General features: G+C 34.6%; 1 protein-coding gene and 1 pseudogene across 12 annotated transcripts in view; both read right to left on the bottom strand.

Annotated features, from left to right (window-relative positions):
* The window catches only part of CHD9 (chromodomain helicase DNA binding protein 9), a 173,477-nt gene that overhangs the window by 56,476 nt on the left and 89,266 nt on the right, over positions 1 to 27,735 (bottom strand). For 9 of the 12 annotated variants that reach the window (XM_066242904.1, XM_066242906.1, XM_066242903.1 and 6 more), the window contains exons 3-10: positions 20,205 to 20,536; positions 8,226 to 8,337; positions 4,547 to 4,693; positions 3,866 to 3,934; positions 3,727 to 3,782; positions 2,963 to 3,080; positions 1,116 to 1,202; positions 527 to 664 (exon numbers count right to left, since the gene is read on the bottom strand). In XM_066242904.1, coding sequence (XP_066099001.1) covers positions 527 to 664; positions 1,116 to 1,202; positions 2,963 to 3,080; positions 3,727 to 3,782; positions 3,866 to 3,934; positions 4,547 to 4,693; positions 8,226 to 8,337; positions 20,205 to 20,536 — 1,059 coding nt within the window. Of the gene's footprint in view, positions 1 to 526; positions 665 to 1,115; positions 1,203 to 2,962; positions 3,081 to 3,726; positions 3,783 to 3,865; positions 3,935 to 4,546; positions 4,694 to 8,225; positions 8,338 to 20,204; positions 20,537 to 21,311; positions 21,561 to 21,673; positions 22,005 to 27,735 lie in introns of those variants that run through there. The other 3 variants (XM_066242913.1, XM_066242914.1, XM_066242915.1) reach the window with 2 other exon arrangements.
* Positions 11,653 to 11,773, bottom strand: LOC136313811 (small nucleolar RNA SNORA38; annotated as a pseudogene).

The following is a 27,735-nucleotide window of genomic DNA, read 5'->3' as shown; positions in this document are numbered from 1 at the left end:
TTTATAAATGACCTGAGAGAAATTAGTGGAAAGTTTTTAAATTTATAGATGAGGCAGAAATATTTAAAACTTTTCTAGAGAGAAATGTGGAAAAAAATACTCATCAAAATTTTAAATAAGGCCCTGGCCGGATGGCTCAGCGGTCGAGTATCAGCCCGGCATGTGGAAGTCCCTAGGTTGATTCCCAGTCTGGGCTCACAGGAGAAGCACCCATCTGCTTCTCCACCCCTCCCACTCTCTATCTCTCTCTTCCCCTTCTGCAGTCAAGGCTCCATTGGAGCAAGGTTGGCCTGGACTCTGAGGATGGCTCCATGGCCTCCACCTCAGGCGCTAGAATGCCTCCCATTGCAGTGGAGCAACGGCCCAGATGGGCAGAGCATCAACCCCTGGTGGGCATACTGGGTGGATTCCGGTTGGGTACATGTGAGAGTCTGTCTGACTGCCTCCCCGCTTCTAACTTTGGAAAAATACCAAAAAAAAAAAAAAAAGCTAAGATTTTATGAAGTTGTCTAACATGTGTTCTTACCAAATGTCTTGTGTCAGGCCTTGAAGCTTGCAATTGTTCAAACTCTTCTACTTTTGCAAGATCTACGTCTTCTTTTAGTTCCCAGGTACTATCTTCATATGGTAATGAGCACCATTTTACTAAGTAGTAAATAACAGGCTGTAAAAAAATGTTTTTTCATTTTACCATTTTGAAAAAGAATAGTTAGAAATAGTTTAACCCTTTGTGTAGTACGAACATTTATGTCCGTCCTCGTGCCTCCTGACAATCCAGAGTACGATCGTTTATTTTAAAAATGTGTAAGGCAACATTAAAAAAAGGCAAATGTATGTTCTTCTTGTCTCCATAAATTGGTCATTAAACAAACATGATTTTAAGTTAATAAAACTGGAACTAATTTCAGTTTTTGAAAAATAACTCACTCACGGGGGTCAGTGAGCATGAAAAAAACTCACTACTCAAAGGATTAAATATATTAACCTACATAAAGAAAAATGGATGAAACATGTTTTGTATTTTTTAGATGGTTAACATTTAAAAAGTAGTAAGTTTTAGCAATTTGAATGTTTTAGGTTTTTCTTAATTAAAAAATGTTTTAAGAAATATTTACCTCACCAGTGTCTTTATCTTCACAAAAAGATACTTCTAAAACTCTGTCTACTTCAACATAGTCTGGGTTAAATGGTTCTTCTTCCATCTAAAGTTAAACAGTAACAGTATTTGACAAAGTGAAATAAAGACAAATATACTAGTTATTCACTATAGAACACACTCACAAGTTTGATTTCAATTAAAATTCCAATTATTGAAATATTTCTATTTATTTTCAAAAGCCATCCAGGATATTTGTCTATATTATGAATCACCATATCTTATATAATAAAACAAACCAAACAGCACTAGACATAAGGCACTCTAGACAAAAGACAAGTAAGTTACTCCAGAAGATATGTTCTTCAAAAAAATTTCCTAAAAATTTCTGTACCTTTCTTCTGCAACTTTCCTCAGGTCTAAGAGTTAAAGACCAATCATCCCACTTGTAGGTTCACCTCTCAGTTGTATCAAATAAATACCCTTTCCTATGCTCAAACACTTACCTAACAATGCAAAGTCTCTAGTTCAGCTACCTAAACTCAGCTGCACTCGTTGATTCTTCAGTCTCTACTTCTTCCTGTAATTTCTAACTGGACTAATGGTAACACAGCACCTCCTCCATGTGCTCCTCCCAGTCACACAAACCGGAAATGGAGACGTCACCTTAGATTTCTTTTCATTTGCTTCCCACATCTAAGGAATCATCAGTTGTACAGAGTCTACACAAGTACACTGAAGTTGGTTCTCCTTCCTCACTCTCACTGCTTCGTGTGTCTTACTTGTAGAATGCACTGCTGAACTAGGCATCGTGCACCTCCTGATACGGGTCCCTGAGAATACAGCATTTTGGGGACGGTCTTAAAAACACATGACCTGAATCCTGAGGAAATACCACTTAACTCCAAATTTATGGACATTCTACACAATAAGCCACCTATACTCTTCAGAAGTGAGAAACCAAGTAAGACTGATGAAAGGAGACATGACAAGGAAACGCAACATGTGATCCTGGACTGCAGTCTGGACCAGGGCAAGCACACACACTTTGTGCTATGAAAACACCTGTGGAACAATTACTGAAATGTAAGCAAGGTCTACAGATGAGGTAATAGTGCTACATCCGTGTTAATTACACTATTAGTGCACAGATCAGAGATGTTGTTAAAAAATAAACACCAAAGTGTTCGCAACTTACTTCCAAACGGTTTAGAAAAATGTTAATATGCATATGAAAGAGGCACAGAGCGGGAGAATAAATGTGAATGGGAGTAAAAAACGGTAAAATGTTAACAGGGGATCTAGTTAAAATGTAGGTGGGAATTCATTGTATAATTTTTTGCCATTTCACTGTTCAAAATTGAAAGTCTAAAATATTTTCAAATTGCAAAGTTTTTAAAAAAAATTTAGACAAATTTAAAACTGCTCTAAAAATGTCTATTAAAAATTTTAAAAATTAAAGAACACCAGACTATTTAATAAAGCCTAGAAAGGTAAATGAATTTTCCAATGATGTTCTGTTCATACCTAAAAAGGTGGTATGAAAATATATATTTCATGAACTGAAAAATCTTATTTCCCACTCATTGTCTACATTACCATTTCCATTCCTTGAGTAACACTGTATTAATTCTTGAATATTAACACATTCACATTCAATTCTAAATATTGTAATACATGTTAATTTAAAAGCATAGCATTTATCTGTATTCTCAATTATCAGTGTTCCTGTTTCAGCAAGTTTCCCCATACAAGATGTAAATAGCATTTGTAGTCAATATCAAAGTTTATAGCCTAAGAAATAATATAAAAATACTAAACATGTTCAGAGTTCAACACACAATAGTCTCATTTTTTCTTTCTTACATCTGCAAAAAAATGTGCCCTTTGTGCTTGTCTCAGTTTAAAGCGTTTGATCTTCTGCTGGATCCTTTTATCTTTCAAAAGCTGCTGTTCAGTGGCCCATTCACAGTGAAGATAGGAGCTAAAATGTTTATAAAACCAACAGATTAGAATAATATTTAAAAACGTGGCTTTTTTTAGACTTATTTTCAATCATAGTTTTCAAAGTAAAATATTATCTTCCACTTTACAAATAGGTAGTTTATCATTTCATTTAATGTCAAGAGCCACAGTGATCACTACTACTATATCTTAAAAAGACCGTAGTCTAAGGTTTGCAATTTGCTATTAGCAGAATGGTAAACTGAAACATAACAGTAACAAGATATGATTCGTTTATTTCTTCATTGTAATTGTTTTGTCATGATCAGAAAGCTATCTTGTTTTGAAACCAATGTAATTTTATTTAAATCATTTTTTTACCAAAGTATAGAAAAAAACTGAATAAAAATTTAAAAGTTCCAAAATACAAATATAACAAATAATGTTCTATAATTTATAAAAACTTATTGTATAGATACCTACATTTTGATGTTCATAATTAATGTGTTCTGAAAATAATTCAATTTTAACATAAAAGGTGTTCAGTCTCATTTGTAATGATTCAATTTCATGAAATAAAACATTTAAAATGCAGATAAAATAAAAATCAATTTAACTTAATATACTTAAATATATTTATACTTACATCAACATCTTTCTATTATTTTTCTAACTGATATACTTACTAATTCTTGTATTTTACAAAAAATTCTTCTTTATCAATCATTACTCCAGGTGACACCTAAGAAAATAAAATCATTAACTATGGCTTTTATCACCAGACTATGGAATAGCAAGTAGAAAATGTAGTATGTAACCACTTACTTCCTTTTTCACAACTCTGGAAGACAGTATTTTGTCCACAATTGCAGCATCTTCTTCACTCGGATTCTCCTGTAGGAAAGAGGAAAAACAATACTGGCACATTCTGAAAACGCCTTTAGGTTTCACCTTGTATGTTTATGAAAACACCAAAATTCAACAAACATTTACATAGGACATGTACCAGGAACCAAATGTCAGAAACACACAGAGAAACATAAATCACTGGGACTGCTCGACACCACCTGCATCATCACCGTGCATGCTGCGCTTTGTACGTCACACACGCAATTCTAAGCCCTCCACGTGTATTACCCAATTCAGTCCTTGTGATCATATTATGAGGTAGATACATGTTATTATCATCTCCGTTGTATAGGTAGGCAGATTTTTCTAAGACTTAGAAAACTATCAGAATTTTCAGGAGAAATGTACTATAATCAGGATTGTAACTTAGAAATATTCTGCAGAAAGGACAGATTTGGAGGCGTTTCAAGAATGTATACTTGGGAGGTGCATGAATCCCTAAGCTTTCTGATTTGAAGGATTAATGGTTCCACTAACTACAGTAAGGAATCCAGGAGGAAATGTTGCAGCAGGTTTTAAAAGGAAAATAATGACAGTATTTTAAAGAATTTACGCTGGTTTAGATGTTTTACAGCAGTGAACCCAAATGTGTCTTACCACAAATAACTGTAAAGGCTGTTCGCCAGGGAAAGAAGCCGAACCCTTTTTTATTTTCATAGAGCCCTTAACTTCTTCTTCAGATTGTTTCCCCTCTCCATCTTCTGCGTATTTTTTCCTTTTAATTTGTCGATTTGATCTTCTTTTCTGTAATGAACCAGAAGGATCATATTTGTACAACTTTTTGAAAAAGAATTATTTCAATGTAGCAGTTTTGTACATTAAATTTTACAAAATTGTATGCTACATTTATCTTTCCTCATTTTATCTTTTAATTACAGGAAGGTTATGATTTGCCCTTTCCCACAGACTCGTGTTCTTTAGATTTACTTCCTAAAGTTTCAAATAACAAAGATAGTAATGCCTTATTGCTCTTCTTTAGAAGTTGTTAAGAATGAAAAGATTTTGTTTTATTCAACTGTCACAGCTTGGGCAAAAATATTTTATTAGTAATTAATAATTATTACTTTTCTTTAGAAACTATTATTAAGGAGAATAAAAATTATCTGTTTTATTTAACTGTTTCACACTTCATACAACACATTACCCTCACAGCTTTTGCCCAAAAAGTGCATCAGATAAAAACTGGTTAAATAATTCATTAGGGCATAAAATTACAAGAAAAAATTAAATATGTGCTATGAAACTAATGAAGTTGTGCTTAAAACAAAATATAAAATGTTTTCAAAGAAATACACAAATAATAATGTAGTAAATCTATGAAAAACTAAATGTGAATGGAGGAGGAACCAGTGTACTAACTTGACTACCTTTCCTTAAAAATAGACATCACTATCATTAAAACAAATAAACCTTTAAAAAAGTATTACATATTGTAACACAATTCTTAAATAAGCTAAGTAACTGTAAATTAGGTATCAAATACATATGGCTTTACTTACCTCCCTAAACATTTAATATTTGATGTTCCCACTATAGAAACAAATTCTCACATTGGCGTGAAAATCCCAAAGGACTTAGGTTAGCTTTTCCTCACTTCCCTAAAACCTCGTGGGTAGAGGCAGTTCAGTCAACTATTCCTTGAATATTTGGTAAGTCTATCCCCTTTCCTTTTTCCATTTCATTTTCTTTTATATCTTTAGTAACTCCCATGACAACTTCCCAAAATGTAAGCAGCAAATAACCCATGTGTTCTCCTTTTGATTTCTGACAAGGTCTTCAATTTGGTAGGTCTCTTACATTCCCACAGCCATGACAAAAATGGCTGAATCATGAGCAGTGTGGGGACAAACTTATTTGCATCCGGCAAGGATGCAGTGGCCGTTAACACCCCTCTGTCTCTTTCTCAGGAGCCTAGTGCTATATTTAGAGAAAATGCAACCAGTATGGTGAGCTAGCCCAGCCAAACGCAGTACCAGCTCCATGTCTCATTCAGGACGGGCCACCACCTCCTGGCCAAGAAGATATTTACATTTCAAAACTCTAGGTATCTCTTATGTTAATATCAGAGACAGGAAAATGGCATATAAAAATTATAATAAAAGGACTTCTAGAAACCCAATTTTCCCACATTCTGTTGTGAAAATTATGAAGTATTTATTATTCCCTGGGGAGGGGAAATTCTAATGATATCTAATTTAATATCTTTAGTAGGCTAAAGGAATGTTTAGATTTCTATTATGGGCATCATACAGTTCCTAATGTTCATAAATAGTTTACATTAATAACCAACAGTGACATTTATTATTCTAACTATAGCATATATTATCAACGTTATGTTTCACTAGGCACAAATTTTCTAAATGATGAAGTTTGAGAATAATTCAGTATACTTTTAGAACATTCTGTTAGGTATTTTCAGCAGTCGTTTCCTTTCTAGTTATTTAATGCATCTCTTAGTACAGATACCTCACTGGGTCCTTAACAGCAGTAAACGAGTGGCCTGAAAAAATCCTTTGAACTAACAAAAGTGTACATTCAGGTCATTCTTCCCAAGACAGAATGAAGGTCACTTAGTGTAAACTGCTAATACTATGAAGAATTTATTAGTCCAAAAGATTTTGGCTGTTATAAGATGATAGCTGATTTTATTATAAAATATACGACCCTAGGTTATATATGACCCTAGTTTCATATCCAGCAAACCCGAACAAGCTGTCACTCTTTATCATTTACCTTTCTCTGTCACACAACAGCTCTACTACTTAAAAAATATAAAAACTAATTTGATGGCCATGTTTTTGGCTAATATGATTTTTCTGGCTCTCTTCCTCCATTTTTTTAAACCATAATTTAAAATAGTGACAAATTCTTCAAGTTTTTTATTTCTAGCTTTTTCTTATGTCCTACGGGTTACAACAAATCAGTCTATAGCACTTTACACAACTAATACTTCATTATTTTATCATATTACTTGTTTATTATCAGAGTTTAAAAAAAAACTTAGGTCTAAATACAGTCAGACTGAAAAACTCTCTATTGAAAGTAAGGGTAAAAAATTAAATATTATATTTATATTTTCAGATTTCTACCTGACTCCAAAACTTAAATTATTTTTCAAGCCTTCAGAACCACTGTGGTTGAAAGCTACATAGACTTCTCTATCATTTACATAATAATACATTTAAATATATCAATTATATAGATTTATAAGTGTTCATTAGAAAATATTTCCTTACTTTCCCATTTAATTTTGTGTATTAAAGCAACACGCATCAAAGCAAACTAACACTACAGCATGGAAGAAATGTGAGTTAACCTACTCTACCATTTCATTGCTTGGTGATTACATAATGGAAAAATGGCCAGCATTATTCTAGTAAAAATGAAGCTAAATTTTCTCATGTTGCATAAGTTAATTATAAGTTGACCTAAGTTATGGAGAACATATGAAGAAAAAGCCAGGCCATGTAATATTAGGAGCTTCAGTCACTGCCCTTACCTCAACTCTCGCAGCAGCCCAGGAGCCTGGAGCCACTACTCTCCCATTGGAGAAGAAGCTGCATAAGGAAGAAGAAAGGCCATTCAGGGGCTTTCTGGCCCCATAATTCAACAACTGCCACCACCCCTACGGCCTAGAGTCATAGTTTAATTATGAGAGAGCAGAGGGTGGCCTGAATTATTATGACCTTCACTGTATATATATATATATATATATATACTATATATATATATTATTTAACTTCACAAGGTTATTTTATATATCCACCTATTCAAAAAAGGGCAAAAGCACAATATTTTTGTTTACATTAGGGGATTTTTAATATAAATGTTTATCTTTTTCTTTGAAAGAAGCAGACCAAAGGAATTATATCTAGGAATAAATGATTCAATCCATTTGTTTTATCATCTGTAGGTGATTTTAAAAATTAGTATCTCCATCATTAACTTCATTCAAAAGCACTCTGTGAGTACAGAATATCACTGGATACTTCTCCATGCTCAAAGTCAGCAGGGACTTTGGATTATTACTTCACCTCTCTGGGCTTCAATATCTGAAAACTGAGGGGTTTGAGAGGCTATGTAAGTTCCCCCGGGTCTAACACTCTATGGGAATACTGTTAGGAGCATATTGTAGTAATGCTGCCATACAGGTATTGCTATACAAGAAAATTTATTTTAATTACTAAGCTACAGTATAAATCTCCATAAAGCAATAGTATGCTATCTAAATAATTCTACCAGTGCTCCAAGTCTCAGAAAAAAATATCATACTCACTTGTAAGTCTTCCGCTTTGCATGTCTGCTGGGGCATCTGCTCCGTGTCAGATATTTCATCTGAAGACTCATTCTTTCTTTTTTGTTTCTTACCCAACGTAATAATGAGCTTGCTGTTTCAATAGGAAAAGAGTACACAGTGAGATCTTCCTACATTTTTTCATTTTTGGTCAGATTAAGATTGCTATGATAAGCTGTAAGCCATTTTGTATCACGTGAATGTTAAAAGATGATAATTATCATGAAATCCATAATGACGTTTTCAAGACAAAAACGGTATCCTACTGAAGCAAACACAAATTAATATTTAGTTAATGTACTTCTAAGTATAGAAAGGTGGTCAAGTTATCTCTCTTTTTCCTTAGGCTCAAGATTATTTTTCATGGGAGAAGATGTCAGTTGGTATAATTGTACTTAATAATGAAAATAACTCATTTATTTTGTTATCATGTAGATTTGAAATGAGGGATCTTTTTTCCTCCTACCTCTTTCTAAATTCAAATTATACTTCATGTTTTTGAATCCCGCCTATTCCCCAAAGCAATTTTTCCCTTACTTAAAACACTTTAAAAATTAATTGTTCTTTAATTTTTTCATTTATGTTAAGGCTTATCTTAGATGTCCCATAAGTTCATAAGGAATAAAAAATTTCCTTTATTATAATAACAGTTTGCCTGTTTGTCTCTCATATACATATATATGTACATTAATATTCACACATACACATGAAATACAAATGTCTGAAATGAAAATGAGATTTTCACTTTCTGTTTCTGATCAGAGGTAGACACACAGAGTTCCCACATTCCCTAATCTGGTTCAGCAGACGGATGACGTGATCTTACACTGCTGTTCATAAACCAGGCTAATGGCTGGTCATGAAAATTCTCTTTTAGATATCTCTATTCCAAACATAGAAAATTCAGAAATTTTCAATAACTATTTACTAATGTGGGAGAATTTGGAAGTTAAATGCATGTACTTTGAAATCATGGTCCAAAATTTTAAATCTGATTCCACTATTCTCCTATCTGTGAGACACGGGGCAAATTCCTTGATCTCTTTTAGCCTTCATTTCCTAGCCTAGAAAACAGGAATATTATAATTGCTATCTCTATTGTTGAGAGTTAAGAGGGATCATGTATGCTACCTTAGCAAAGTCATGACATAAAGTAATTTTTCAACTAATGATCATTACGTCTAATTATTATATTCCAGGCACTTGCCTGGGTCCTAGGATTTAAAGAGAAAGTGGACACAGTTAACATGCTAAAATGGAACTGTAGCACTAGTTGTAATGGGAACATAAAGGAAGAAGTGCTCTTGCTTAGTGAGGAGTAAAGGAGGCTTCAGAGAAAAGGTGAGGTCTAAGAGCTGAATGATAAAAGGGAGTTGAACAGGTAGGGTACATTCCAGGTGGGGGGATACCCCAGAAGAATAAAAAGAGGCAGTGATGAGAGCATGTCAGGAGTACACAGAGGACTGCAAAAGGAAGAAACAGAGATAGTTCATCTGGATAGGATGAAGATCACACAGGTCTCATATGGCATGAGAGGAGTTAATGCTTTGATTGAAGTCCAGCTTTTAACTTACCTATGGCAGGAATTAAAAAAAAACAAACCTGTCATGTTCACCACTAACAAATGGCACTGAGCTATCTTTGAATGAATGGAAAAATTAAAAATCAAGGGAAAAATATGAGATTTTAAATGAGTTCTGGGGATAAAACTATAGTTAGCCATACTAGCGTGTATATTTGAAAGTTGCTAAGAAAGTAAATCTTAAAAGTTCTCATCATAGGAAAAATCTTATAACTACGTGAGATAATATAATGGTTAACTAAACTTATGGTAATAATTTCACAACATATACATATATCAAATCTTGTTGTACACCTTAACCTAACACAATGTTATAGTGTCAATTATATCTCAATAAAACTGGGGGAAGGGGAAGAATTTTAAATAACAGAGCAATGCAACCAGAAGGAAGAGAAACTCCAGGCAGGGAAACCAGTTATAAGGCAAATAAATGACAGTTCAAGTGAGTGATGAGGAGTGCAAGAAAGGGCCAGGGTGAAGCAGTGAAAAGAAAAAGACACAACTTTTTATTTTGGAAGCAGAACCAGAACAATAAGACTTGGTTACTGACTAGAAGAGCAGATGTGAGGCGAGAAAAAATTCTAGAATGGTGTATCTGCAGTTTATTGTTGTATTGGTATAATGACCACCTTCACCAAGATAATGGTCATTCTTACTTGGTATCTCACCTGCTCTCTTCTGAGGAAGTGAAGAAAATAAATAAGAGTAAAGACACAGCTCATGTTGGAACCAGGAAATAAAAGCACAGAAAGATACTATGAAGCATCATTAAGAAACCCAGCACGGTAACGCTTCATTCTCTCTCACCACTTTCACTGGCCATTTCCTCCCTCCTCTGGTCCCTTTTCCTTACTCTGGTTTCCTTCTTAAAATAAAAGTCTCCCTTGGGTTCACAACTATTATTAGATGTGAACCACATGATCTTGTTCTTACTTTTTCTCATCCATAGTTCTCAAAAAAAGTTGTCTATACTGTTTCAGTTTCATTTCTCAACCCACTATAACCTGAACTTCACATACATTATCTCATTTGATGTTCCTACCACTCTGACTGGTAGATACTAATTTTATAAGAGGAAATTGAGGCGTAGAGAAGTTAAATAACTTGTTCTAAGTCACACTGATAAGAATAGAGATAGAAATTAATAGCTCACTACAGACTCATACTTAGAGATCAGGTGGACAACTGTTGGGGGTGGGGGCTGGGTGAGGGGGGTGGAGGCATTGAGTGAAAAAGAACAAAATAAAAGAGAGAAAGACTCATGGACACAGACAACATAGTGTGCTGACTGCCTGGGAAGAGGGCGAGAGTGGGGAGAAGAGGAGGGGAGAGGAGGGAACAGGGATGATAAATGGTGATGGACGAATACTTGACTTGGGGGGAGGTGTACACACAACCCGGTGTACAGAGATGCGTTATAAAACTGGGCACCCGAAACCTGCATATTTATGTTAATCAGTGCCACCCCAACAAATTCAGTAATACCTCACTCCAAAGCCTAGAACTCCTAATGCCTACAACCACAAATGACCTTTGTAATGCCAAATCCAATGGAAATTTTAAGTTTTATCTACCAACACATAACTAATCCTTCTTCCTTCTCTGGACCCTTGGCTCCGTGACACTATATTCTGATTCTTGCTAAAGAACAGCTCCTATTCCCTCCATCTACTCCCAGTATGTCGGTCTTCAGGATTCAGTATTTGACAACTCCCAAACTTTGGTATTTTTCTAAGTTCTGTCTTCAGCCTTCTTCCCTCTCTACATACTGTCCCTGGGAAATTTAATTTAACCCATTCTTTTTTTTTTTTTTTTTTTTTTTTTTTTTAATGTAGGATGGCTGATCTTGAGCCTGAGGGGAGCAAGCTGGCATTGACTTTTCCAAGTCCACATTCTTTTGCCTCCAATTCTAACGACAGGGAACCACAGACACGTATTTGTAGGGGGATAATTTAAGCCATTCCTCACTACCACTTAAAAGTTGGAAGATTCTCAAATCTCTTATCTCTACTTCAGACCTTATACCCAAGCTTCAAATTTTATAACCATTTATTAAAACATAACCATCTGGCTATCCTACAGATAACACAATTTCAAAATGCCCCCAAATGCAAACCTACACTTCCCCTAAACCTAATAGTCTACTAATACTGATGTATAATGTGAATTAAGAAAAGCGAACACAGCAAGAGTACATACAGCTCAGTGAACTTTCTCAAACAAACAGAAATGTGACCAGCTTCCACGTCAAGAAATGTGACATGATCAGCTTCCCAGAATTATCCTCCCAAGCCTCCTCTTCCAGTCACAACCTCCTTCTAAGGACAAGCACTCTAACACTTGTGATTACTTAACCTCAGGCGCTTGAGCAGATGATCTTCAACGGCAAGGTCAGGGCTAACTCGAAGTGAAACTGGGTAATAGAAATATATGTTTGATGTAGCCCCTCATTTGCTATCCACCTCCAAAACTTAATGTATGTTTTAGACTAGTTTGTAGATGAGAACAAAACTAGTAAAAGTTCAGTTATTTGAATTATGTAAAATACATACACTGATCCAGTATATATGTGGCTGCATAAAGACTCACATTCCACTGAATAAAAACTTCAATGAAATCAGAAGCAGAGATAGTAACAAGTTTTTGTGTTTATAAAAGACTATGAAGAGGCTGCACCATTCCTTTCTAGTGGTTTGAGTGTAAGGAGACATACAACAAAATAAAATGTGGGATTCTGAATTGGATGATGGCAAAAAAAATAAAAATCAGAACCGATAAAATTGGCACTGAGTCTCTAAATAAGTTGATAGGATTGCATAAGTGTTTATTTCTTGGTTTTGATAACTGTGTCTTGGTTACATAAATTGCTAACTTTTGAGGAAGCTGGGTGAAGAGCCTGGGGAACTCTGATCTACTTTTGCAAATCTGAAATTAGTTCAAAGTAAGTTCTTTAAAAAGTTGAGTTGTAGGTCCCAATTCCAGGATACTGATCTAATAGGTGGGACCCAATCAGACTTCTAAAAATATTCCCTAGCTCTTTGAGTAGTACGAATGTCTATGTACGTCCTCACTCAAAGGGTTAACACAAAACTCACTACTCAGCCTGACCAGGCAGTGGCACAGTGGATAGAGCATTGGACTGGGATGCAGAGGACCCAGGTTCGAGACCCCAAAGTTGCCAGCTTGAGCACAAGCTCATCTGGTTTGAGCAAAGCTCACCAGCTTGGGCCCAAGGTCACTAGCTTGAGCAAGAGGTTACTCAGTCTGCTGTAGCCCCACGGTCAAGGCACATATGAGAAAGCAATCAATGAACAACTAAAGTGTCGCAATGAAAAACTAATGATTGATGCTTCTCATCTCTCTCCATTCCTGTCTGTCTGCCCCTATCTATCCCTCTCTCTGACTCTCTGTCTCTGTAAAAAAACAACTCACTACCCAAAGGGCTAAGGGGCTCTGGTACTCCCCCAGACTGGGGAACCACTTGCTCAGGACAGTTAGTGCAGAATGCTCTAGGAACCACTGGGGATAGAAAAACTGTACTTATAGAACACCTGAGATATCAAAGTGCTTTCGATGACAATATCTCAGCTGATCCAGAGGAAAAGTTTGAAACAGGCAAGGCAAATATTAGTTCCACTAAACTAGCAGGAAAACTTCAGCTACAAAAGATAAAATAAACTACCACAGTCACAAGTTTGGCAAAAGACAACACAGTCTCTTTATTCCTGCTTTATTATTTCCAACATATCTTACTGATTTTACTTTTTAAGTGGATTTTATATATATTTTAAGTAAATTTACTGGGTTGACATTGGTTAATAAGATTATATAAGTTTCAAGTGTATATTTCTATGGTACATGATCTGTATTTTGTATTTAAAATCTTTTTTTTTTTTTATTCATTTTAGAAAGGAGAGAGAGAAGGGGAGAGAGAGAGGGGAGAGAGAGAGAGGAGAGAGAGAAGGGGGGAGAAGCAGGAAGCATCAACTCCCATATGTGCCTTGACCAGGCAAGCCCAGGGTTTCAAACCGGCGACCTCAGCATTTCCAGGTGGACGCTTTATCCACTGCGCCACCACAGGTCAGGCTGTATTTAAAATCTTGCTTGTTTTAAAATGACACTATAGTTCAACCAGTCAATAGATATTGATAGCAATAAACATAGTTTAATGAATAAAGAAAAATATAAAACTATATTATGCTTTAGTAAATTATTAAGGTTAAAGTTTATTTGACTTTCGAACTGGAAATCTCTATTGTCCATACAATGACAAATGATAGCTATAAATGTTATATGAAAGAAATCAAATAATCCAAAAATAAAAAAACCCAACAAACATATAAGTAAAATACCAAATTACCAAAGAGCACCCCATTCTCCCACCCTCGGTCTCAAAGAGTTTACTATAGTAATTCTAATAAAATTTCATTAAAAACATAACTAAAATTTCACAGATACAGTCTCCAAATAAACTGATAGTTTGCTATTCCTAGACATATCACCAAATAACGCATAAAAGTAATACAGACTATATTAACAATAAAGGCTTTACACAAGTTTTGTTTTGTTAAACGTTAAACGGATCTTTTAGCAAACTTGAGCAATATATATTCAGGCTAGTCTAATAATTAAATATCAAAACATGGCATGTTTCAGACAGAAAAGAGCAATTCTAAAGTAAGTATAAATTTGAAATGTTAATTCATTTGATAAGTCTGAAGCACTAGAAAGCTTGTTTATACTTGGCATCTATATTTGATTTTCAGATATAATTTATGCACTCATCTAAATCCTGCCCACATGTTATCAGTAGAGGCTGCGTAACAAGCTGCAGTCTAACAGTGTCAATCTATAATTGCCCCCCATTGATTCTCTCATTGCAATAATTGGACAAACAATGAATCTTATCCAATTAGTCCATCGTAATTAATGCATCCAATTCATCACAAGTGGAGGAAAAAAGCAAAAATACATGCACATTATAATGTATTTCTTCACAAGCTAAGTGAAAAACACTGGGGCTAATTTTAAAGTTATCAAATATAAACTTTTTTTTTTTTTTAAAGAAGCACTTCATTTGGTGAGATTACTGCTTCAGGTTCAACTCAAGATCAGCTTAAAGTTATCAAGTTTCAAAAGGGTTCTTGTATTTTAGTTAGGCTTATATTTCTGAAATTAACATTTTAGTGTAAACTTTTGGTAACTTGGACTATAAATTACTTCTTGTTTAAGGATGTAATTTTTTTTAAACTTGAATTTACTTAGTTGTTTATATAAAGTTGCCAAGGATTAATCATAGTCAATATATTTATCAACACAGTTTAATTCTTTTTTTAGATTTTGTTTTTCAGCTACAGTTAACATTCAATATTAGCACAGTTTAATTTTTATTTTTAAAAATATTTCTTCTGCTGAGGTCGCCGGTTCGAAACCCTGGGCTTGCCTGGTCAAGGCACATATGGGAGTTGATGCTTCTAGCTCCTCCCCCCTCCTCTCTCTCTCTCTCTCTCTCTCTCTGTCTCTCCCTCTCCTCTCTAAAAAATGAATAAATAAAAATAAAATAAAAAATTAAAAAAAAATATTTCTTCTTTTAAAAGAAAGAAAATAGTGTTTGTGTTAAAAATTGACAAATAGGACTGTTAAAATCAAATATTTCACCTTGGTGCTTCCAAGACAAACATTTTTTTCACATATTAACATCTATGAAATCAAGATTCATCTAATAATCAACACTATGCCTAGTTTTAGTTGGCAATATTTTTTTATTATTAGTTAATACATAAAAAAACTATCTTATAATCAGTAGCATCTTAGATTCACTGAAATAAAGCACACCATTTACTATTGATAAACCTTACTAATATCATTTATGTAAAGGTATAACTCTTAAAAAATAGAATTATAAATCTTAATTAAATTACTAATAATGTATATATCAATAATTTCTGTAGATGATATGTTTCAGATTTTCACTGAGTTTAAATTTAAATGTTAGGAAGGAAATGAATGAGACGTTTTATCTGCTGGGAATTCAAAAATTTTAGAACTCATGGAGGCTACTAGTAGCATATGATTAATAATAATACGTAAGTTTATACGTGCATTTCTTCACACTGCTTTTTTATCATATGCCAAGAAACAATTAAGTAATTACTACATTTATAGTTTATCCAAACAGATACTAAATTCCTATTATCTTGAGTACTTGCAATCAGGATTTCATTTACCACTTTATTAACAAAAACTATAAAGTGATCATTTCCAATTTCTGAATTCATCTTATTTTTCCCTCAGATTTTATTTATTTATATTATTCCCCCTTATATTTTATTTAGATGTAAAAGCCCCTCTATAGATATGCATGTGAACATACATGTTAGTTTTGTTTAAGAAATACACACACACATATGTGTATATATGATGGTAGCTAATTAATAAATGCTATTTTCTTTCTGGCTTCCTGAGTGTTTAAAAAGCCTATAGCAAAAAAGAGCACAATAAAAATTTGAGATTATTTAGTGCTCCACTTTTTTTCTTTATAACATGACATCTTTAATTTCTACTTAAGTTTGAGAAAAATTTCTTAATTTAGATATTTTCTGCTTTAACTAAAGAGGAAAGCTACTTCTAGCACCTGCTAACTAGCCTCCTATAACGAACAGAATGATTATCAATAAATTCAAAAATGTTTAATCATAAAGAACTATTACTGATTAAATTTATAGGGCCATAAGAACATGGAATATCAAAGGCATTCTAACTATGTGAATCTATAACAAAGAAGTAAATTATAACTGACAACAGAGAAACATAATTTAAATGTCAGTTATAAACCATAAATTTTAAAATGTCTCATCATGTGACATTCTATCACACATCTAAGACCAAATAGAGCCTTAAGAAATTTCTACTACAAGTCTTAGCACAAATTTTATTTTAGAGTTTAACTTTCTGCTATTACTAAACCATTCTTATGTTCCTGTGGTTTCATGATGGATTAGCTTGCCATTTCTGTTTTTTGATTTAACAAATCAATTCAACTATTTGTTATCTTTTAACATTTAATCTTCCACTCCTTCCATTCATGCATTCACTTCATAAAATCCATTCTACTCCATTCATGGTGCATCTATTATGTGCTATTACTCAAGAAAACCCTGCTAATTCTACTGGAAAGGTAGCTGGTTAGAACCTGAGTGCCAAGACCATGAGACATTCAAGTAGAAAAGGGCTGTTTCCAGCCCTCCCTCTACCTTACACCTGCCTCTTCTACGTCAACTCATCCTTCCACAGAACCATGGGCAACCCTTCCAAACTCCAGGCATATTTCAAACAAAATTCACCTGTCTTCAATGTTCCTCTAGCCAACCGGTCAGGCATGCTCACATGAATAAAAACCATTAATAAGTTAACCCTATTATCACTCTTAACAGGTAGCAACTGTTTTTGTCTGTTTGATTTTTTTTCACTAATCTTACTAAGGAATAGAGTCTTAATGGAAAGAGAAGCGAGGCAGACAAGTGAGAATAAAGCTGGAAAGGGGTGTGGCTCCTGGCTCTGGCTTTTTTCTTAAACAGCTATATGTTATGTATTTTTTCAGAAAATAACAATAGCTAACTTTTATTAAATAACTTTAACTTAAATTCCAGGTTCTGTTTGCTTTAAATGTTATTAAATCACTTTATCTTCAAAATAATACTACAAGGTACGTACTATCACCATCCCCATTTCACATGTAAGAATACTGAAAGCTGAGGAGGTTAAGTATTTCTCCAGGGTCACGCTGTTTGTAAACTGGGATTTCAACATATGCAAGTGGCTCCAAAGGCAAAGAATTTAACTACATTATTGTAGTGCATGCCAACCTAACTCACAGAACTGCTGTAAAGAGTAAGTGAGACTATACCAACGTGCTCTGAAAAGGACACTCTATTCCTTGTATGGTTCAAACATTAACCTCTAAGTGACAGAAGTAGTGACAAGGTTCCAAGCACCCTGGGCAAGCAGAAGCAGTATTGGTTTTCTTCAGACTCGTCTTCCTAGAGTGTATCAAATCAAACATATGGGTTAATACACACCAGCCCTAACTATGTATCAACCAGAATTTTTAAAAATGTACTGAATTTATTGGGGTGACACTGGTTAATAACATTATATAGGTTTCAGGTGTACAATTCTATAATGCATGTATATTATATAGTGTTCACCATCCCAAGTCAAGTTTCCTTTCATCAACCATTACTTATTGTTGACAAACTCAGTTACTTTTAAAATTTGTTTCACATTGTTGATGGTAAATTCCAGAATATATTCCTTTCAATTTTATCTGATACCAATCATTTGAATTAGCAACAGCCCAATCTGTCTAAAACTAATAAAAAAATAAAATTGCACAAGAATGTTTAATATATCATAAAATGCTATTAATTAAAATGATGCAACTAAACTTCTTAAATGATGACTCTTCACACAAAAAACTAAAAACTCAGCAAACTCAAAATTATAAAATGTAGTGGCTTGTTAGAAGGCACAGAAATGAAAGATTTCAATGGACAGCAACTCTAGATTCTACATGAATTTAATTTCCAACTATACATTTTCTTCCAAAATGATAATACATCTTTAAGTTGGTCAAGAAATTGTTTTATTCTAACATCTTAATAACACTACATAGGCAAGCTTCAATTTTACTTATTTGCCTACAATTTAAAAATTACTCTATCAAAAAGTCTTGTACTCTTAACAATACTTTTAGCAACTATTCAATCTTGCCATTATATTATATATATATATCTTTCCAGTACAATTATCCTTTCATTTTCTCAAGAATGCTATCTCTAAAAATAATAAATTGATCAATGCTGTGCAATTAGAATAATTATGAATAATCTATTTTAACAAAAATATAAACATCACAGAATTAATCAGATAGTTGACTATAATAAATTACTGTTCCCTGCCATATCAATTCACATCTTTCAAAAATCTACATTTCTCTATTGTATCTGATTATTTCTAATTTCCCCTTATGTACATTGCTTTTTCTTGAACCCGATTCACTTCTGGTATCTTTAGCCTCTAGTGACCCTCCCATCCCCCATATTTAAACTTGCTGTAACTCTTCAGTTTCTCTACAAATTTGCCCATTTTATGTGTTTTTTAATACCTTTTCAAAATATACTACTTTGTCTATATCTCTGTATACATTAAAACTGGAAAACTTTAATTATGTTAACTTTCAATACATTAAAAGAGTAAATATAGGGTTTTATAAATTAAAATAGATGTACTATCAGAAAAGATACTTTCACATCAAAATATGAAATATTTTGATTGAATATTTCAAATTTCACTTTAACTGTCTGCAAATAAAATACAAATTCAATAGTATTAATTATTTTCTATTATTGCAAGAGAGCTCATGTTATTTAATAGTTTGGACTGAAAACCATTAGAACCTAACAATATAATTCAGTTTGGTGGTTGCATTTAAAATGCTGAAGATTTAACTTATTTTACAAAATTGCATTAATTCTAAATATCTACATAAAGTTTTAATAACTTCTTAAGCAAATGAAGATTTTCATAATAAGGGAATTCTTTATTGGGTTACTTGTGTGGAAAAGAGATAAAAGTAAATTATTTAATATTTCATATATAGCCTGCAAAAATGACCAAATATTTCTGCAAAAACAATTCTAAACTATATTGGTCTTAGGTTATTTTTACCCTTCATACAAAACAAACAAACATACAGAAGAAATAATACTTATAACATTTTATTTTTCAAAAATTATGCGATAATTTGTCAAATAAAAATACCTAGGATTAATGTATCCTCCTAGAGCAATTCTTTGCCTTATAATGCTCTTGGCGCATTAATCCTCACCTGGCCTCTTTATGACATGAACTAAATCAGAAAGACTGTAAGAGCCAAGGCCTGCTTACTGTTGGTTAAAATAGTCTCAGTTTTCTTGCCATTCCATTTAGTCCAACTTATGAGAAAATATTGTATTTCATGCTTCCAAAGAATAAGTTGCCCAATAAGTACATACAACTAAAAGACTAAAAAAGTCTTATACAAAATTTTAACGTGGGCCTTGCAAAGAAAGTGAATTTGAAACTGGAACAGCAATATGGGTTTAGTTTGGTTTCTCTTTTCCTGTTTTATAGATAAAGCTTTTTCCTCTTAAATTTCTTTTACTAGTATTCATGTAGAACAAGCTATGCTTACAGGGCGGTGAAATTTAGCAGATCCTGGCATTCATTCCAGAAAGAAACAGAGTATACATGCTCTCTAACAACGGAAAACTACAAAGTGGGAGTGGTCACATCACGTGCAAATCAAAGGAATTAAATATAATTCTTAACAAACTTACCCAATTTTTGTCTTCTCTTTTAACTTAGAACAAGTTCTTGTTTTCCTGCTCTCTTTGTCCTTTGGCTTGGCTTTCATCCTTCTGCCTCTCTTTTCCTCTCTCCCTTCCACCGAAGCACTAGGAAAGTTTTCAGGGCTCATGACTCGCGGAATATTGCGCTCCCCACGCTCCTTGGCTTTGGCTATGGCCTCTGATATTATTCGGTTCGCCTTTTCTTGCTTGCTCTCCGATTCCACCTTTCTCCTCTGCTTCTTCTCAGACATGATCCTCACCTGGGTATTCTGCAACTTAGTGTATGTCCCAGAACCATCATTCTTCTTGGAAGATGGAGGCTAGAGAAACCAAAATATTATTTATACATCATACCAGAGTACACCAAAAACAATTAACATAAATATCTGAAATTTTAAAATTAGGCTTAAGAAGTAAAATACATGAGCAAAAATGTGAGTGTTACAAATTTAAAATTAAAACATTTTGCTAGTCTAGAAATGAATGTACGTATAAAATTAAAATCTCAACTACTGCTTTTAAAAATGAAGGTTAAAGAATAGATTCACTGATATTTTCATAGCATTCTTGGTTAGTCAGTTGATTCAAATGCTGTCCTGTAAATATTCTGTACATTTTGTTTTTAAAAAGTCATTTCTTTCTTCTTCAATCCAGAACTCTGAAGATTATTAATACATTTAAAACAGCAATTTCAATACAGACTGACTACTCCTTATAGTTCCATATAATTTTCAGTAAAATAAAGCCTCTGATTTATCAGAAAGTAACTAAGACCTGAAATCATTGAAATCATTTTAATGTGCAATCTATGCAGCAACATAGCTAGTTAGTAAAAAGACATTCCCATACTTAAAATTAGAGAAAGTTTTAGTTTTTCCATTTAAGAGTTAAATGTTTTTTCTCTTTCTATACCATAATTATTTTGCTCAAGCATTTCTGGGGAGGGGAAAAAAACAAGTTTTACAGTTTTACATTAAATTATTAATATTTTAGCGAGATCACAGGAAGCAGTTCAACAGCATTTTAAAAAGAATATTTTCTTCAAACACGCATTCATCCATGTATACTTAGATCACAGTTCTGTTATGTCCTTACCCGTAAACATGCCTGTGACTATAGCAAAGGAAAAAACCACCAGGAATTTCCAAACACATTTTCATGCTGATCCCAGTGGGCTTCCCCGGGAATCTGGTCTATCCCTGCCTCATCAGAGGGTTCATAGCGGTGCTGCAGCACTGAGAAGGGAAGGAGGGCTTAGAATCGCTCCCTGAAATGCCACCTTAAGGCCTACAGGCTATAACAAATAACCAAGACTCGAGAAAACAGCAACAAGCTCAAGATGGCGATGCAGTCCGACTCCCGCAGCAGCAGCCAGTAATAAGGAAGGTTATTCAATCCCATTAGCCTTTTAGCCCAAAGAACCCCTCCTCCTCCCACTCATTCAGGCTTTCACTTACCCTTCCTCTTGGCCTCTTCACTGAAGACATTTTTGGCGTCAGACAAAGGCTTGCCCTCTGCTTTTTCACCACCCCAGGCAGTGCTCAAGAAAAAAGCATTGAAAGAAGATTCCTAAATGGCCTATTTAGCAAGCTGCAACCAAGAGATGCACAACCCTCCACAAATACACATTGTGATTGATCAACACATTTCTGCCTTGGCAAGTTTATCTCCACCGTTCACCCTATTTAGAGATGAAAAAGGCTGCAAACTCCTCCTAAAAAGCTGAGTTCCCTCAACAGCTATAAGCAGATAGCCAGATTCCAACAAAGCACAGAAAGAAATGAATGCACAAAGCATCAAAATGCATCAGCATGAATATTAGAGATGTCGTTAAAAATACTGACTCCTTCTGCGGAAGTAGGCCAGCAGATGGTGCTACCAGTTATTATTCCATTAGACTCTGCAATTTAACCCCCTATGGACTGTTCTTCCCTCCGTGTAACACATTAACTCTCACTCTGCCATTTCCTGCAGCCAAGTTTTCAAAAATACACATTATAAACCTGACTTCTGAAAATCACCTGAAAACTAAAACGGTGGTAAGATAGCTTCCTGGAGCTACTAGTATTAAAAAACCAAACCCAACGCAATTTTTACTGGAGAAAAATACTTTTCCTCATGATACTCTAAAATATTTAATATATAAAAATAGCTGAAGGTGAGCAAAGGGTTAAGGAGCAGGTCATGCAAATGAACACCTAACAAGTGACTTCTCTTTAAGAAATTAGGTAAGGTCTCTTCCGATTCTTCTAATGATCAGCTAACAATGTTATTTTTAAAATAGAGAAATCAAGCTACTTTCATTTAAATTCTTTAATTCAAATGAACACAGAAGAGCTTGTCTATAAAGAATTACTAACCACAATTAGAATTTTCCTTAAACCTGAATACATTAATTAATTTTCCTAAAATAAAAATCTCATAAAATCTTCCTGACCTTTACTCTTCATGTTCTATTTTAACTGAACTGCAGAGTTTTTAAGATAAAATTTTAGTTTTGGTTTCTTATTAAAAACAGAGAAGGGGCAAATCCCCCTGAATTTGGTCATCAGTGTAACTTTTCCTTACGTAAAAATTTGAGACTTAAATTTTAGTAAGCAGTGCCCGGACATAGCTAAAACAATTTTCACTGCTTCAAAACCCAAGTTTACCTCTTTCATTAATACTGGTTTTTTTTTTCATTTGGTTTTGGCAAGTCATATAGTAATTCTACCAAAGAGTCCTTTTTACGTTTTGGGGTTTTTTTCCCCCCATTTAGTACCATTATATGAACAGTGTCCTAGAAAGACCAATCTGGACATCAGGGTAGAAAATTAAAGGCAGAGGACTGACTACTAATGGCAAGGACAGTATCTAAATGACCTGAGAGGTCATTTATATAAAAATCACAAACCAAGGCCTTACTTTGTTAAGTGTCAGGATTATGGTGGTAATGGAGTCATACTCTTAGAGCAGAATCACAAAATGATAGAACAACTCTAAGAGCAAACAATTTAAAAAAACACAACAATAATACAGACACTTATTTTAGTCCTTACTATGAGCCAGGCATGGACTCCTGTTATCCTCACTAAAGCTGAGGGTACTGAGGCACAGAGAAAGAAGTGACTGGCCCAAGATCACACAGCTGCTGAAGGATGGAGCTGGGACTAACAGGTAGAGAACCCCATGAGGGAAAGCATGCTCTCAACCATTGCAGCATATCTGGTTCAAATTCCATAAGTTACAGGGATTAATCTGAACACAAAAGAAGTGACTTGCTCAAAACTGCAGATACTAGCCATAAAGGTAGGATGAAATTTGGGCTTTTCCCATGCCCTTTCCAAGATGTAGAAACCACCTAGCTGTGCAGGGAGATGGCTAAAGGGTAGAGTCAGTGTTTGGCTTCTAGGACAAGTACTGTACAGAAGGTAAAAAAAAAGGAACATCTAGTTGACAAAGGGTATGTATGTGTGCATGGCAAGTTGAAGTCTTTTCACACAGAGCTTGAAATAGAGAGCTCTGGTAACTGAAAATGTGGGACCCGATCCTCAGAGAGGTCAGAGCTGGAATATGAGATATGGGTTCTTCTATTTTCTTTCAATACCCTTGATTCACTGATTCTATCCACAGGACGTAGAACGATTTCCAAAATACCTCATTTCTACAAAGCTTTCCAATAGATTTCATTATGTGACTCAAAGTCCCAATTATTTAACATTAAATTTTAACAGTAGACAATAGAGGATCTATGATCAAATATTTTTTCTATTAGAATACAATATTTTAAAACTATATTCCCACCAATCAACACTGAGGTGTTAAGTAACTAAACATTTTAAATACTGATCATTTCCCAATTCACACATACAACAATACAAATGGGGATAGACATTTTCAATGTATTTTTCTCTTTCCCCCCTATCTAAACACTCATCAAATTCTGTCAAATTTTAATTATACTAAGTTTTATTTTCCTCCTTTCAGTCTCAACAGTCCTGCTATATTAATTTCCCACTTGTTATGTAGGAAAATATTCTATCTATAGAAAATTAAAGTCTTTAGGCCTTTGTCCCAAAGAACTTATATGCTAAATAAGAAAAACTATGTAAAAGAAGGTGAAGGCACATATTTTAATAGCATATCTAAATTTTCTAAGGAAAAGAAATTATAGAAAAGCATAAAGATGATATTATGTGATATATTAATTATAGCAACTAGGAGGAATATCTGGAAGACCTGGACATATTTCAATGTTGGTGAAACTCAGGGACTTATGGTAGGAGTGTTTTTCAAACCACAGGCCATGACCTAATAGCAAGACATGGTAAAAGCTTAGTGAGCCCAGACTAGCATTCAAAAATGAACTAGGACACAATGAAAAGGAGACGGCGTCTAGGCTTTATGAAGATCACCTCTTACAAAATGAGAAAGTTTTCATACCACCCACTTTCCTTTTCCCTTTATATAAGAAGGGAGCAAAGGGATTTGGGCAAGAATCAGAGGTGTTCAAATCTGAATGGGGTCTCAGGTTTCTTCCTTCTTGATGGAATAATTTTCCCACATAGGCTCCCTACCCACATTGGGGAATTCATCAATGTTAAATATTTTAGTTGTATACAAACACTTAAAATGATTGAATTATCATTGTGTAGACTTAAGTGGAAATTATGAACTTCCAAAAAGAAGGCAAGAATGGTCACATGGCTACTATGTATCTACTATAGATAGAGGTCAGATTGCTTTCTTGGGGAGAAAATGTATTAAAAAAAAAAAGTTCTGCCTGACCGGGCGGTGGCGCAGTGGATAGAGCGTTGGACTGGGATGCAGAAGGACCCAGGTTCGAGACCCAGAGGTCACCAGCTTAAGTGTGGGCTCATCTGGTTTGAGCAAAAGTTCACCAGTTTGGACCCAAGGTCGCTGGCTCAAGCAAGGGGTTACTCAGTCTGCTGAAGGCCAACGGTCAAGGCACATATGAGAAAGCAATCAATGAACAACTAAGGTGTCACAACAAAAAACTAATGATTGATGCTTCTCATCTCTCCGTTCCTGTCTGTCTGTCCCTGTCTATCCCTCTCTCTGACTCTCTCTGTCTCTGTAAAAAAAAAAAAAGTTCTACTTCATTTATTTAAAAAACAATATGAAGAAATAAAAGGTCTCAAATAATAAAGCACATTATTTCTTAGAAAGAATAAAACACCAAAGAGTGTTCAACAGTACAGATAAAACTGCATAATAGCTAACAGCCTTCCAAACTTTCTCAGGGCCAGGACCCCAGGCTTCGGGCCTGGGGGAGTGGGTGGTGGGGATTCCACTGGGAGAGAACAGAAGACAGGACGGACCCAGCAAGCCCTGAGCACACAGTGCAGAGAAAGTAACAGAGGGAACCACTAGTGAGACCCCCAAACGCCAAGTTTAAGAGGCCAGCAGATGGAGAGGGGCTAGTGGTTTGCAAAGCAAAAAGAACGGTAAAATGAGTATCAGGAGTGGTGAAAGGAAAGGGTTAAAGCTCCACAGTCAGAAGCAAAGTAAACATCTCATGGTAATTTGATATTATAAAGCTAAGGAACAAGGCCTTTTCGTTCCCTTAAATTGTTTACTGTAAGCCAGTGTGCTGGTTTCTAATCTCCTCAAGAAGAATCATAATTATCTACTTAAAAATTCATATTAAACCAACTTTCCAAACAATAAATTTGTAGTTAATTTCAGTAATGTGTCAAACATTCTTGTGGTGACTTCTTGTTTTTATTTACTGTACATAATTATTTTCCTCACAAGCTACCAATAAAGCCTTGCTTTTAAGGAGAAAAGCGAAGCAAAAATCAAGCCAAGAACATATTATTGTGTCAGTCTTCTGAGCATTACGCTCGGATTTGTTTTCAGCTCTTGATGGAAGTGAAGCAGCTATTTCCTTCACTTCCTTCCCATCTGTGGCATCCAGGCTTCCACTCGTAGCTAACCATGACGTTCATTTTCTTTAGTGTTATAAATCTTGAATTTTACATTAAAAAGATAGTACCATGAAAAGAATTGCCTTTTTCTTAATCATCAACAGAGCAGTTCAGGCAAAACAGTCGATGTTCATTCAAGTTCTGTGTTTTCTTAAAATAAAAAATTAGGACATGACTTACAGGAAGCAGAGAGAGAAAGGAACATGCTAGAAGATACCATGGATGTAATCTTCTACATCCTCAATGTGGGAGAGGCCACAAATGACTGAGTGTCTTCAGCAAAGTGTAAGAAACAAAGAAGGGGACGTAGATTAAAACAGACTAAGACTAAATGTACTGCCAAAAGAAAAAATATATAAGACAAAAAGAGGGACAATAAAATACAGAACCACCACCATGGCCTAGTGGCTCAGTGGATAAAGCGTCGACCAGCATGTCAGAGGTCCCACGTTCAATCCCCAGTCAGGGCACATGAGAAGCAACCAGTGAGTGCACAGCTAGATGGAACAACTAAGTGAAACAGTGAGTTGATGCTTTCTCTCTCCCTCTCTCTCTCCTCTCTCTCCCCCCCAACCCCCTTCCCTTCTCTCTCTCTCTCAAGTCAATGGAAAAGAAAGAATAAAAAGTATCAACTAATTGCAGTATGTGGCCCTTCTTTTGATATTGACCTGAACAAGTTACTATAAAAATACATTTATTAAACTACTAGGGAAACTTAAATTTTGACTGGATATTTGATTATGAAAGAATTACAGTCATTTTTTTTAGGTGTGAAGCTGATTTTGAGGTTGTTTTAAACACAAAAATCTTTTTGTATTAGATATTTAAATTGGAATATTTACAGATGACATAATGACTAGCATGACAAGAAAACTAAATGCATGTTTAAAGAATGATAAGCAATAAAGACTGACAGGCAATGGGCATTATCAAGTGTCATATATTATGCTAAAATATCTGGATTTTATACTGAAGGAATTAGGGAATCAGTAAGTGATTACATATAGAGAAATAACAGGTCAAATTTTCAGATTTAAGGTTGCTAAGTGATTTCAATAAACATACCTGAACACATGATGACAAATATTTTTATATATGAAATGGCCACACGTGACATAAAAACATGTATCATTTAAACCTCTATTTTGTCAGTTTGTGTTGCTTTTTTCAATGCTGTATTGTTCAAAAGTTCGTTTGCATCCAAACAAAAGTGTATTTTTAAAAATCTTTTATTTACTGACTGATTTTTAGAGAGGGGGAAGGGGGATCGAGAGGGAGCGAGAGAGCAAGAACGAGAGAAAAAAGAAAGAGAGAGAGAGAGAAAGGAAGAGAGGGAGAGAGAGAGAGGAGAGGAGAGAGAGAGAAACATCGATCCATCTGTTCCTGTAAGTGCCCTGACCAGGAATTGAATAGACAACCTCTGTGCTTCAAGATGAAGCTCTAACCAACTGAGCTATCTTATCTGGCCGGGGCAAAACATGGATTTTTAAAACCACAAAACCTCAACTAAGTTCACTACTGACTGATAACACTATATATTGAATTCATCAGGCCCTAAATTACCCACGCCATGGAAAGCTATTAGCAAC

This window comes from Saccopteryx bilineata, chromosome 9 (assembly GCF_036850765.1).
Source record: "Saccopteryx bilineata isolate mSacBil1 chromosome 9, mSacBil1_pri_phased_curated, whole genome shotgun sequence".
Taxonomy (NCBI): domain Eukaryota; kingdom Metazoa; phylum Chordata; class Mammalia; order Chiroptera; family Emballonuridae; genus Saccopteryx; species Saccopteryx bilineata.
This window is presented reverse-complemented; position numbering and strand designations above follow the sequence as displayed.